At 37.0% G+C, this 14,930-nt stretch overlaps 1 protein-coding gene across 1 annotated transcript in view; it reads right to left on the bottom strand.

Annotated features, from left to right (window-relative positions):
• The window catches only part of LOC131074643 (probable LRR receptor-like serine/threonine-protein kinase At1g67720), a 152,105-nt gene that overhangs the window by 123,448 nt on the left and 13,727 nt on the right, over positions 1-14,930 (bottom strand). Inside the window, exon 2 of the mRNA XM_058011300.2 lies at positions 6,020-6,557. Within this exon, the coding sequence (XP_057867283.2) occupies positions 6,020-6,557 (538 nt within the window). The remainder of the gene's footprint in view (positions 1-6,019; positions 6,558-14,930) is intronic.

The following is a 14,930-nucleotide window of genomic DNA, read 5'->3' as shown; positions in this document are numbered from 1 at the left end:
ATTTTCACTTTTTCCTCAACAAAGCCAAATTCGGGTTTTTGGGAATGAATTGCAAGTTTAAAATTGTCAAAAATGCACTTTATGAGCAAAATCAGGTTTTTTAGACCAAAGTGCAAGTTTTAAATTGTCACTTTTTCACTTACAAGTCAAAATCGGGATTTTTGGAGAGAGATGCAAGTTTTATGCACTTGTACAGGGGAAATAAAACCCCTACAACAAGTTATAACTTGCACATATGTAATAGGGGTTTAAAATCCCTATTACATGTAAAAACCATTAAAGTAGGGGTTTTTGGAGAGAACTACAAGTTTACTTGTAACTTAACCAAAAAATCCCTATTTTAACTAAAAAAGCCAAAAAACAATAAAAACAAAAAAGGGGAGATTTTAAAACAAATTACAAGTATTCATCTTTTAATAGAAATGCACATGTAATAAGCTAAAAATTTCCCTACAAAGACCCAAACAATGGACATCATTAAAATTTGCAGTTTGAAGAAAATTCTCCACCTGCAGTCGAGATTTTAAAACCCGAAATTGAAGGAAAGACATAGCAAACGAACCCAGAATGCGACGAAATTCAAAACATAGTTCGAGGATGGGCTGAGGATTAAGCCAGTCCAAAGATCAGTTGAAATTCTGCCTCGGGAAGCATGCCATAGAGTAAAAATTTTCATTTTTCACAAAACTTTTATGTAATGGTCCTTCATTTTTGGAAAAAAAAATGAGGACAACAGGAATTTGAATATTTACAAAATGTCTATTAATCACACCCTAGGCCAATGAAGAACTACATTGTCGCTGGTGAGACAAAAAGAATGATTATGAGAAGTTGACATGAAGCTTGAGAATTCTTTGAGCCCTCAAAGAAGAACCAATGCACTGATTTCACATGCTAATGAAAGAAAAATCAGAATAAAAATTAAATTCTAAGTAAATTTTTCATTCCATATTTGAGATGAACCCATTCCCTCTCATATAATCAGAAGCAGTAAACTGAATTTGCACACTTTTCTGGTTTGCACTCGACTCTCTCCTAATATGCTCTCTCCTGATTGCATTACAAAGAAAAGATTTGTTTACACCCATGGAACAGCTCATACTGACTTGAGGAGAAAGGAGGGGGAAGTTTGGAACTTATATTGTATTCCCTTCAAGTCTTCTACTCCTCATTCAAAATTCAGAGAATATTATTTTTTTTAATCTAATTGATGATATTTTTGAAATTGCAGAAAGAAATGTTTGTATTGCAGTGATTTGAGAAACAGAACAAGGCAAATAAATAGAATAGCATCTGATGGAAAACACACCGTAAGGGTGGTTGCATAACTGGCAAACTAACTAACTACCACCTTAACTAACAGCCTAATGAATTAACGCTAACATTCCCCCCTTAATACATTAGGGTTACAAATAAAGCTACAAAAAAATACAAACTGCACTTTGCCAAGAGGCTTAGTGAGTACATTTGCAACCTGGGAAGAGGAAGGACAAAACTTGAGTTGAATACCGTGCTCGAGAACCTATTCCCGAATATAGTGACAATCCACCTCAATGTGTTTGGTGCGTTCATGAAAGACAGGATTCTTAACAAGTTTTAAAACACCTTGATTGTCATAGAACAGTACGGGTGGACGATCATCTGAAATATCCATATCGGAGAAAATGCGACGGAGCCAAACCACCTCGCAGACAGCTTCCCGGGCAGCTCGATATTCAGCTTCAGTGGATGAGAGAGATGTGACATTCTGTTTCTTACTCATCCACGAAATAGGGCCAACGGAAGCGTGGTGGGCCCATAACCATGGCATGGGATTGCAAAAGAGAGAGAGAGCGGGCAGGAAGATGACCATATCGGTAATGCCAAAGAGAAGTGGACTCAACAGTAGAAGCACAAAGAGCAATTCCATGAGAAGAGGCAATATCAAGTGCAAAGAGATGACCCCGTTTGAAACCACGAGCAATGATCTCACCATCGCGAGAAATAAGACAGGACTTAATACCATCTTGAACTTGAAATTCTACCTTAAGTCTGTGATTTAGAAGTTGACTAACAGACAAAAGATTGCTAGTAAAACCAGGAACATAAAGTACATTGGAAAGAGAACAACTGCCTTCAGTAAGAGGGATAGTAACAGTACCAATGCCTTCAGCAACATATTCCTTATCATCAGCAATACGAATGAGATCACCAGTTGGAGTGGAATTCAAACTATCAAACAAACCTTTATCTCCAGTCATGTGTTTACTAGCACCAGAATCAATTAACCAAACATCCCGTGAAGAGGGAGATGTTTGAGAAACCAAGACTAGATTCGGATGCACAGCAGAAGTAGGAGCAGGAGCAGACGTATCTTCATCAAAGGGCCCATCAAAGATGTCATCTTGGTGAGTAGCAACATTTCCTTGCTGATGTTGTCGACCACGAGATGAACGAGAATGACTATGGCCAGATGTACCTTCTTTACTGGATGCACCTTGAGTAAGACCATTGTACCAACAACGATCAGTATCATGAGTAGGAGCATTACAAATAAAACACCATCGAGTGGAAGACTTTGTTGGTGGCATAGGTGGTGATGACTGTATCTGAGACTGTGAAGATCATCGTCGGTGTCGGCAAGAGTCAAGAGCTTTTTCCTCAAATTCCTCATGCAATGAGTGAACAGCCTCTTCTTGTTGAAGCAAATTGACAAGCTCTTCAAAAGATACATGTTGTTTGGTGATATTTAAAGTGGTAACAAAAGTCCGAAACTTGGAAGGAAGAGCACGTAAAGTGATGGGAATGATCATCTTATCCTCCACTATTTCACCAAGAGCCGCCAGTTCCGCTCGAAGAATAGACACACGACAGAGAAAATCAGCAACCTTTTCACCGGCTGACATAAGAAGAGTATGCAGTTGAGACTGCAAATGAAGAATTTTAGTCTGATTCTTTGCTTCAAAGATGGTGGAAAGTGCATCCCAGGCTGCCTTGGATGTAGTTGCATCTCGAATATAAGGTTGAACCTCGTCGAAGATGCTGAGAGTGATAAGCATCAGTGCTTTATTATCAACTTTATCAAACTTCTTTTGTTCATCAGCATCAGTTTTGTGTCATGTGATAGTACCAGAGATAATCTCCCATAGTTCTTCAAATTGAAGAATGGTCCTCATCTTTGTTTTCCAGGCAGCATAATTAGATCCTTTAAGAAGCTGAGTGTCGGACAAAAGAATCTTGGGGGCAGACATGACAAAAAACAATAATAACAAAGAGCAAACACAACAATGCTTTATTATGCTGGTATTGATTTTAGGGACGAAGAGTCCACATACATGTATGAAAAATAGTCTTATTTAAAGACGACAAGAGGCAAAATGAGAACGGTAAGCACATGCAGTGAGAGGGGGACGCTTTGGTGAGCGTTCTACCTCTTCTTCATCATTTGCATCATAACCGGCTTCAAGTTGCACATTAATCTGTCTGGCTTGGCAACGAACATCAAACAGAAAGTATTCAAGGAGTCCGTTGCGGATTAATTCATCAAACGCAAGGTTTCCAGTATTTCGAAGAGAATCAAGCAAAGCGAAATAGAAGCCTGTGCTATCATTCACAGCTTGTTGTGCTCCATGATTACTCTCCACACTAATGCATCTTCAGGTGTTGTCGACATTCACTGCTCGCCAAGCCAACGACTGCAAAACTTGCTTCTTTTGTACGCACCAAAGACTCAGAACAGAATCACCTTCCTTCAGTGCACTGTTCCCTTGCTTGCTCTGATACCAAATGAAATTGCAGAAAGAAATGTTTGTATTGCAGTGATTTGAGAAACAGAACAAGGCAAAAAAATAGAACAGCATCTGATGGAAAACACACCGTAAGGGTGGTTGCATAACTGGCAAACTAACTAACTACCACCTTAACTAACAGCCTAATGAATTAACACTAACAGTTTTCGTATACTTTATTCAAACAATTTTCCTCTTAAGAAAATGAAATAAATCACATGATTAAAACCTCTCAGAATTCTCCACAACCTCTTAGCTTATTCAAATATTAGCAATGAGAGGATTGAGGGCAATGATGACATTAGTGAAACTGTTTAATGATATATCATAAAAATTTCTTCTAACAGAGGTGTGGCCAGGTTCCTGCACAAAATTATTGGTCACTGCGTCAACAGAAGCATCTCGTTGTCAGTCTACCATAGAAAAATAGTCCTACAACCAAGCCCTCATGCTATGATGCTGAACCAATGCATGCATTGGTTTACAAAATCTTTCTCTAGTTTATTAGTTCTTTGGGTATTTCCCTCTCCAATTCTCTTCTCGCCACAACATTCCCCAACCATTTTTCTGTTTTAGGGCATGTTTTCTCAAATTCTAAATTGGCCCTTCAAGGGATGAGCTTTTACCAAAGCTTAGAATACCATTTTTTTTTTCCCATTCATCACCTCACTTTATCACTAATACATGACACACACATCATAGGGAAGAAGAATATTGAGGCCAGGAAAAACATCCAAAGGCTAGAGCTGGAAATTCTCAGACATGCAAATATGAATTATGAAAATTTGAATCTGGCGATGTCAGACTTTGGCACGATACATTTAGAGTTAGCCCAAAATATACAAAGCAGACCACCCAAAATGCCTTTTACAGGTAACTAATAATTTATTTCTTTTGGAAAGAGCATAAACTTTAAAAGTAAAGGCAATATCAATCATAGTTCAACTAGTCACCAAGTTACCAAGTACTAGAAATACTTTTTTGGGTTGCCGAGTTTCTGCAGTAAAATTTTGCCACTTGTATATAGTGGGCAAATTACGAATTTTAAAGCCAAACTCATGCAAGAACTCGCAATTAATTAGAAAGCCCAAACCTAAAACTCCTTAGATGTGAACAAGATGTGCACATATAGAAAAAAACACAAACACTACAAAACGCTAAACGACCACAACTAAAGGTCGGCTCAAGGTTAAGATAGCACGAATCTTAAGAGGATTTATCATGTTTACAAACTTGTCTTGGGATTTCCAAATATTACATTGAAGATGTTAAAGTCAAGAGCAGGAGCACATTGATTCTGTGTTTAAAGTGCTCTTTTGACTTTCCCCTAGTAAAGTCTGGTCTATTTTTAAACATACAACAAAAAGAGAGCCAGCATAAGCAATCTTTTACAAGATATCATAAGCCAATACATTGTTATAATATTTATTGAAACATCAACATCTACTATCAACTTCATCTTACGAGAAACCAATTTTCAAATTTTGTACACACAGAATATTATATCATCAGTTGCAGATCAAGATTTCCAATTAATTGAAAACAAGGAGGATATAAGTTGGACTCGGGAAGATAAAATACTCTTAGATATACAAAAGTTTATGTTAAACACTTTCTTTTCCAGCATTTGACAATAATATTCCATGTTTGATGGTTCTCCAACATACATGGAAGCTATAATAATTTGTGCACAGAAAACAGATTTTGAAGATGGTGTGGATAGTAAACACCACCAGCAATTACTGGGAGAAGAAGGGCCTCACTTTTGCGATCCTAGCAAATTTGCATGCCTACAGAGCCATGCTAGAATGCAAATATCTCAAGTGTGAGGCATGCATTCATAGATTAGCTGCCAAATCATTTTATAAATAAGGATCCCTCGAGATTACACATATTGCACAGTTAAACTCTAGGAAATATTACAAGGGATTTTACTTTCTTAGAATCTTAAAATCAACAAATATTAATATGAAAATGTTCAACCAGAGATGGAGTAGCAAAAAAAGGTTATTTGATTTATATTTACACCTCATAACTTATAGCCTTAGGAGAAATGTATTACAAGCAAACAATACAAAGTCCAATCTTAGTTCAAATTTAAAACAGGAAAACAGAAGACAATGTGTGTCTTAGAGAGTGGGAGAGAGATCAAAATACCCAGGGAATCCATTCCTAATATTGCTTTTAATAAAACATGGGACATGACTTCCAACAATAGAACAAAATTTCAAAACTCGTGAAAAAGAACTTACCTTATGGGTTCCCTACTGCCAGCTCCAAAGTTTATCCTTGCAGTAACCTTCAGGAAGAAATCCTCCTCAAAATCTGTTGCATACATAGAACCATTCAGAGGACGCAGCTCCAAGGTGGATATGAAAGGATTGCTCGTTGAAGCATCCAAAACACATACACTGATTGCAGAAGAAGATGCCCTCACAATCATTTCTTCAACATATAATTGTCTTGGATCTGTAATTGTTATTGTTGCCCAGCTGGTGGTATCAAGATAGAGTTTAAACTTTGGATATGCACTGCTATTATCAAAATTGCTATAGAGAAATGTTGCTCTAACAAGGTACCGCATCCTCTCTATTGTTCTCAAGGTGTAACAATACTTCTTATCATCTGCTGGAAAATATCTTAAGCTCTGGTACTGTCGCCGATTTTCATTTAAAATATTAAGTTTGACAATTTTACCACTACTTATGAATACACCATCAGGAATCCACTGGAGCCCTGTAATATTATCAGTGAAATAACCTTCACCTCCACAGTCTACACTGACAAAATCTGCTCCACCACAGATGATAGTGCAAGAAGAAATAAGTGAGTTTCAGTAGTGAGTATTTTAAACTAAATGCCTAAAACTAAAGCATCTTTCTCGATGTAAGCTTCATTGATAATGTGATTTCCCAGTGTATATGTTATATGTGATTGCTCATGATGAACATTAAGAAGAAATTCCCCAAAGAGGCTCAAATACTGGTGTACAGGATGGTGTACACACAGTTCAAGTTCTTAGGAATGAATCTACACCTTATATTGGATTCAAGATTCAAGTACTAAAATATATTCAAACAAGAGAGCTACAATTCTTAATAGCATAAACACGCTTCTAGGAAGAAAGTTACAATTAATTTTAACTTGATCAAAGCCATTTTTCCCAGTACTTCTATCCTACGGACTCAAATTATCTGTTGAATATTTAGGTGTGAAGCATTAACATTGTTAAATATAGATATTTTCTATATTGTAATTCAATCATAAAAAAGGATTAAAGCAGACCACATATATTCAAAATTAAGTTCAACAGAATTTCATTTACACTCTCAGCATACATAAAATTACAATCAATTAAAGCTATAAAAGTATTCAGAGACAGTATGTAGGGTTTTAAAGTTGATTTCAAACCCTAGTCATGGAGCCAAAGACAAAATATCAGCAAGGTGAAGGCAAGTTTCAAGAGACCACTTCAGAGAGATAGAGGAAGATAGAGAAAGATTTCAGAGTATTTTTATATGAATTTTATATTTCAGACTTACAAAGGTTTCAGCGATTTTATATTTCACCGTTTAATTCTGAACTTTGGTTTAAGATTTAAGATTTACAATAGTGTATAAAGTTACATTTGAGTAGACTAAGAGCTCACAATGGTAGTGTCAAAGGACTTTTCAAGCCTCATGAAAGCACAACACGTATGGAAGACATTCCAAAACCTGATTTCCAAGATAAGTAAAATTTCTATTCATTTACAGTTTTGACTTAAAAAATTCAGTTCCCATACTTGGATTTTCCATTTGGTAGCAAATTTATTGTAATATCTAACCCCAATTTTTATTTTTATTTTTCCAATTGTGAAGATGTTCTTGCTGAAGGGGATAAGTTTATTGCATGTCTCTTTAAAGTTTTAAACAGAGATTGCATTCAGTTATAAATTCCTTTGCAAAGCTTGAAGCATGTTCATTGCTTAAAATGACAAATACAAAATGAATGACTTGATATAAGTCTAGAAAGTGCAAACATCAAAGAGTACCTTGAATGGACAGCTTTCCTGAAGAATGCAGTTCTGAAAATTACCCTCTGATAATGAGAGTATGCAAACAGCAGCAAAGACATCCACTCAGAATCCAAGAATGGGATGGGATCAAATGTCAATCCCAGATTTGAGATAATCATTATGGGCACTCAGAATTATTTTGCAGCCTTCAGACCTTGGGAACAGACTTCAAACTTCAATACATCAACATCATATTACTGCTGGAGCTTAATAAGGCTTGCACAAACAGGGATAAATGCATATTTTGATAGAAGGCACTTTCAAACTTTCATAAAAGGGTGATACAGATCTGATTGACTTTAAACTTGCACAGCAACCATCAAATTTCATCTAAAATTTGCATTATGACCATTCAACTCATACTCAAGCCGAGTACTAGCTTTCACAGAGGCAATTTGATGAAGAAATATCAAATAAATCATTTGCTGTGTCAAAGCCCCACCAAAATCATATTAATATACAATTAATTAATTGTACTATTATTAATATTATTTTATAATTTCTATCTTATATACTTTTATATAATCCATGTCTATATATTAATTTATAATGTTTAATTTTTCATATTTAATAACAGTCACTAATATTTGATATATATATATATATTAATCTTTGTTTAAATATTAATTTAATATTAACCTTCAATATTGTTAATATTGATCGAGGGGAGATTATTCCCGATAAGGCACAAACTGTTGGCCACAATAGGTCGTGACTCTTCACAAAGGAAGTCATGACTCTCATCTACCATGGATTGTATAGAGGAACTTTCACCACTAGCCAGGGGGGGGATAGAGGATCAGCAGACAAGGAATCAGAATGTCAGAAAGACTGTCTGCAGTGGTATGTATTCCTACCCGATGTTAGAATGGAAATCTTAACATATGATAAATTATTAATATTATTAAATATTGTTCAATGACAATCATGTTCCAGGATAGGAATAGAATGTAGTGAATAATGAATATCACATTTCAGAATAAATGCGATATAATAAAAAATATATATATCTTAGAAGAGAAACTAACTGGTTATCTAATAATAGAATAGCAGTAAAATATACAATGTTATACTGGGTATTTACAAACATAAATACAGTCGGATACATAATAATAGAACTGGATATTTAAAATTAATTATGATAACAGTTAAGTTATATAACAGTAAGAGAAATTGCTTTCAATCAGTATAATAGTGGAATTACTTTGATATATACTTGCCATTACTACCAGTAACTAAGGATACGTGATGGACTGGTTTCCAAGAGGGGCAGTCTAAATCCAGTCAATTGGTTGTTTCCCAAGAGAGGGTGGGGATCAGCGACCCGAGAACCTTGAGGACAGGGTCCAAAATGGGGTAAGGGCTTGGATCTGTAAACTGTGAGGGAAGCCTATTGAAATTGGTATCAAAGGGCTTGGCAACATAGTCATTTTCTTCCTCTTAGACTGGAGTAATGCAAGGGTTAAAGGTCATATTTGTTGAAGTTAATCATCTTAAATTAATTAATGAACAATTTACTTATCAATCAATCAAATCAATAGAATATGGAATGACACACATTTGATTATTTTTGCTGAACCAGTTTCTTATTTTAACTAATCTAAGTCATATTGAAATAAGATTAAATATGATTAAACAGGGGACATTACAATTGGTATCAAAGCCATATCTTGCCATCCTGTGAGAGGTTAGGTTGATGCAAACTAGCCAAAGGGCACAAAGAGCTTTAGAAAGGGAAAGGAGGAAACTTGTAGCAAACTCCAATCCTAGACAAAACAATAAAATGGTTGAACCAATAGGTGAGGAGATGAGGCCATTTATGGAGATAACAACCCAGACATTAATGGAACAAAATGAAAGAACCCAAGTACTCATGAAAGCCTTACAAAATATGAACACCTCAATCAATGATCTTAAATCAAATTCTAGTGGAAGGGACATTAGTACAAATCACTCAGAAAATAATAGTAGATCATCTACACCTAGGATCCCAAAGCCATCCTTCCTACCAAGAAATGATAAACTAGGGGAGGAAGAAGAAATTATCCTCTCCATAACAGCACAGAGGAATTGGCAGAAGGATACACAAACTTAAATCCTGAAATAAGAAGGGTTGTACCATTCAGGGAGTTTTGTGAAGCAAAGAGACATGAGACCCCTAGGATAGAAAAGGGGACTTGAAGCATAAGATAAACAAGGTAACCCTCCCAAACTTTGATGGGTCAAACAAAATCACAGCCCATGCTTGGTTGCAGAAATTAAATACTTATTTGTCTCTCAGCCCTGTGACGGAAGAGGATGCAGTCCAGTTCACCATCCTACACTTGGAAGGCTTAGCCCACGAATGATGCCACCATGGGATCCTCACACAAGGGCATCAAAATATAACTTCTTATGAAGAATTCTCACAGAAATTAATTAAAAGGTTTGACCGTAAGCATCCCCAAAAAGACTTCAAGGATTTGACTCAGCTAAAACAGCTAGGGACAGTGGATGAATATGTCACCCAATTCCAAAAAATTGCAGTAAGAGTTGCAGTAAGAGTTGCAGGGATAGATGAAGACAGGTTAACCTACCTATTTGTGGAAGGGCTGAAAGAATCATTAAGAGGATTAGTGGGTGCCCTCAATCCAATGTCTCTAGATGATGCTATTGAAAAGGCTTTGAGATTGGAACCATCAACCCCTAATAACAAGGCTCCCTATGATCATACAAAAACCTTCCACAAAAAGGACAAACACCACAAGAGTCCCACAAACATTAAGGAGCTTAAAAGGAAAAACTTGTGCTTCAAATGTCAAGAACCTTGGGAGAAAGGGCACAGCTGTCATAAAGGAGGCTCAGATAAGAAAAGACCATGCTATAGATGCAAGGAGAAATGGGAACCTGGCCATAAATGCAAAAGCCAAGCCCATCAATTGGAGGCAACTTCTGAGGAAGAGAGTGAAGAGAAACCTAACAAGAAGGCTAAGTATGATGAAGAAGAACAAGTAATTCTAGCCACTATCACTCACACCTCCAAAAACCGCCCTTTTCACATTAAGAGCACCCTCTGAGGACAAAAAGTCATCAACTTAGTGGGTAGCGGAGCTTCTCACAATTTCATAGATGAAAAATTGATGGCAAAAAGGAAGTTGGAAACTAAAAATTTTAAAGGATTTACAACAACAACAGCAATAGGAGCCATGGTCCAATGCACAAAATTGTTCCTCAAGTAGAAATGCTTCTAGGGGAACACCCCATCAAGGAAGACTTTTATGTAGTACCTGTTGATGCGTCTGAGGTCGGATTATCAACTCTCTCCGGTCAACACAGAATAGAAAGTTGAGTATCCTATTCTCTCTTGAATAAGGAAATCTCTAATGTTGTTCTCGATGATCAAAGGGGATAACCTCAAGGTTCCAAATGTCAGGTCATGACTACGGGATAACTCAGCGGTGATGTGTTTTATTGGTAACACAAGGGGGCTTACCTTTACAACAAGCTAACCTACATCTGACAATGTTGTGATTCTCAAACTACGGAAAATAAAAGCAAAAGAGAAGGGTTTAGGGATCCTAAGTGCAATGGTAGTAATGGTTGGTGTTGTGGGTAGACAGATTTCCATAAACTAACCCTTGCTTTGCCAGAGATATACTCACAACTTAACAAGGATAGTGCAAGCTCCAAGGAAATGAAGGATTTTCAGACTGGAGGTACTCATTTAGGCACCCAATTCTGGCATAGCCTAAGGCAAGTACCTACGGTTGAACTAAGCACAGTTTTGGGTTCAGACTAACCAAACACGGTGGCCTACAATCAACATGCCCCCAATGGTATGAACCTGAAATGCATCAAATACCCCCCACATTTCGCCATTAAAATCACTTAACTCTACTTAAGTAGCTGAAGGAAAACCATGCAAGCAGAAGAAAACAAAGTCACAAACACCATACTTCAATGTTCATATATTGATTTCAACTGCCATTACAACAACTCCTTCCAACAGTTATATTCTACTCCTAATTATGGCTACTTCTAACTTCTAAAAAAAATCTAACTACCTAGAAACTCTAGAATCTAACTACTAAGGTCTAACCCTTTACAAAAGAGAGGCACTGCCTTTTATAGATTTTACAATTTGAATCAAAGGCCAAGATTGACTGCATCCAAGGGCTGCAATCTGCCTTCTAGAAGCTTGGCTGATTTAGCCCATGCCAAGTAACTTCTTATAATTTCCCAACCGCCACATTCAACCACTTTCTCAGCTACCGACAACTATTTGACATCAATTTGGTCAATCAAGTAGCTGAGGAATAACTGACCTATGTCCCCTTGTTTTAAATGCATTAAATAGGGCCCACAGGTAGCTATTTACAATAATGCAATTCAGTTTTTACAAAATGATTTTCTTGCTATGTAATTTCCTGAATCTGCATATCTTGTACCATTTTGATTGTTCTCATTGATGCCTTCCAAAAATTTGGAGCATCATCACTTTGGTGCTAATTTTATGGTGCCCTCTTCAATGTTCTACAATGACCATCTTGATCCTACGCACTGCATCTACACTTCCCAGCCTCAATCGCGATCATGTCTTCAATATGCGTTTTAAGCTTTCCCTCAGCTCTTTCTAGCGACGTTGATCTACAAAAACAAGTTCAACCTAACTTAATCACCTTGAAAAATTCAAGTAATTTCAACAAATATTAAACATTTTCAAGGTGATGTTGGGCTTCGTTTAGGCGAACGAGGGAAAAATGAAAGATGTTCACTTTTTAAAACAATTTGAATCCCCTTTTCCTTATTTCACTTTTTGATATAAAATTGCGCCACTTAAAGGGAAGAGTTAGGCTTTGAGAGGCAAAGTGCTAAAAAAGTTCCCTTTTTATGATTTCACTTAACATTTGCCATTTTAAAGGGAACACTTAGGCTTTTTGAGGTAAAATGCAAAAAGTTCCCTTTTCACTTGACGTTTGTCACTTTAAAGGGAAAACTTAGGGCTTTTGAGGCAAAATGCAAAAAGTTCCCTTTTCACTTGACGTTTGTCACTTTAAAGGGAAAACTTAGGGCTTTTGCGGCAAAATGCAAAAAGTTCCCTTTTCACTTAACATTTGTCACTTTAAAGGGAAAACTTAGGCTTTTTGAGGCAAAATGCAAAAAGTTCCCTTCCATTTTAATTCTTCAGTTTGCCTAATAAGGGAAAATTTCGGCCTTCAGAGGCAAAGTGCAAGCTTTCATTTTGCTTGACATTTTGAAACGCCCCCTTCTTTTCTTTATATTTTTTTTTTATTGCTCATCTAAAGGGGAAACTTCAGTATACGAAAGGGGATTGCAAGGGACTTGATTTAAAAAAGAAATTTGATCCTCCCTTTACTTCATTTTCTATCGACTTTCCCTTTGTTTAGGCAACTTGTTCATTTCGGTATTTTGTCGGTGAATGAGGGCATGGGGAGGCGATTTGCCTTAACACATTTCAAACTTTAATTGGCCCCCCTTTTATTGCGTTTGAGTGAAATTTGCCAAGTAAAGGCCTTTATCGGCTTAGTGAAGGCAAAAACTATAAGCATCGGTTTTCCCTATCGAGCCATGATAGCGTCTGAATGTAGCTTCCGTTGTGAGTTTTCCTTTCCACTCAATCCTTAAGTTTGTGTTCTTCCATCCCACGCATTCAAGCATGTGTTCATGCGTTGCATTTATCAGTCAGGTCATTCCTCTTCCACCGTAAGTCTTCAATTACAAAAAGATTTGTAGTCAAGTATCAAATACCCGACTACAAGTAACGTATTGTTCCAAATTGGGTATTGTTATTATGGTTGCAAGCAAATATGTGCAAACATGCTTGCAGTCGAGTCTTATAGACTGGACTACAAGCATGCTTTTGCATTTTATTTTTCCCTCCCGCAGTTTGCTTGAAATCGGTTTTCAAAACGATAAATGCAAGTTATGATTACAAGTGCAAACTGTGTAAGTTATTTCACTTGCAGTCACCCACACGAGATCCGATTTGCTTTCCTATTGCTGTCCAAGTTCATCCATAAAGCATCTTTGAGTCAGTCCAAGTTGTTTCATAATGAAATCCTTCCCAAGTTGTGTTATGAGCATTAATTTTCAAGGTTTGAAGACTATGGAATCTCCAGTTGCTACTGAAGATGTTCTTACCCTTTTGAATTTTCATCACAGTGTTGCAGATTCTTGCTCGATGTCAAAAGAGTCGGCATCTCCACCTAACAAAAAGATGAAATACAAATACAACAAATATCAGAATGAGATTCCTCCCACTCAAGTGGTCTCTCCCATTGATGAGATCCGAGACACGGAGATCGGACACGTTGATATGTCTGAATTCTTGGAAAGGACAGAAGGTACACCTACCCACAGGATGCAGCTGCTCTTGAGCAGCCATATTCATCTGGTTTCATCTTCTCTGGTGGCTGCCCTAGAACTTGAATTTGTGCTGGCATGTGCATCCCACTTTGATAAAGAAACCAGAACGATTAGAGATGACGATGGGAACGTCATTATCAAGTTAAAATGCAGAATCTAATGATAAGATTTTTAGAGTCCTTGCGGTCCCCGTGCATGCAGATATCACAATGAAGAGTGCCCTAAATCACTATAATCAGAGGAGATCAGATTGTATCAGGTACATTAATGCTAAGTGGTTGAAGAATCCTAGGACTTGCTTTTCCAGATGGCCTAAGCTTTATCGCTACGACTTCATTGAAGAAGTTAGTGACATGATCACCCTTCTCAGCAGGATTATGGGTTTGAGACACTCTAATGTGTTCAAGATCTGGATGTATAAATATATCGCGATCATGCGGAAGGGGCAATCTCACATTTTCTGGGGAGAGATTATCAGCGACAACTTGTGTGAGCAGCTGTCACAAGTTCCTAAAACCCTCACCTTCTATATGAATTCATATCTGGCATATATTGCAACGTCACTCGGACAGTTTCCTAGTCTTTCCACCAAGGGTGACAGATCGTTGGTGCTTGTATGGAAATATTATGATCAGTTGACTCTTATTCCCAACAGAATTCATTATAGAAGAGTGTAGGATGCGTTCTTTGGACACTTCATGTGTCTCTTTGATAAGACCCTCAAGAACAGGAGAGTCTCT

This window comes from Cryptomeria japonica, chromosome 4 (genome assembly GCF_030272615.1).
Source record: "Cryptomeria japonica chromosome 4, Sugi_1.0, whole genome shotgun sequence".
Taxonomy (NCBI): Eukaryota; Viridiplantae; Streptophyta; class Pinopsida; order Cupressales; family Cupressaceae; genus Cryptomeria; species Cryptomeria japonica.
The sequence above is the reverse complement of the archived record's forward strand: the minus strand, read 5'-3'. Positions and strand labels throughout refer to the sequence as shown.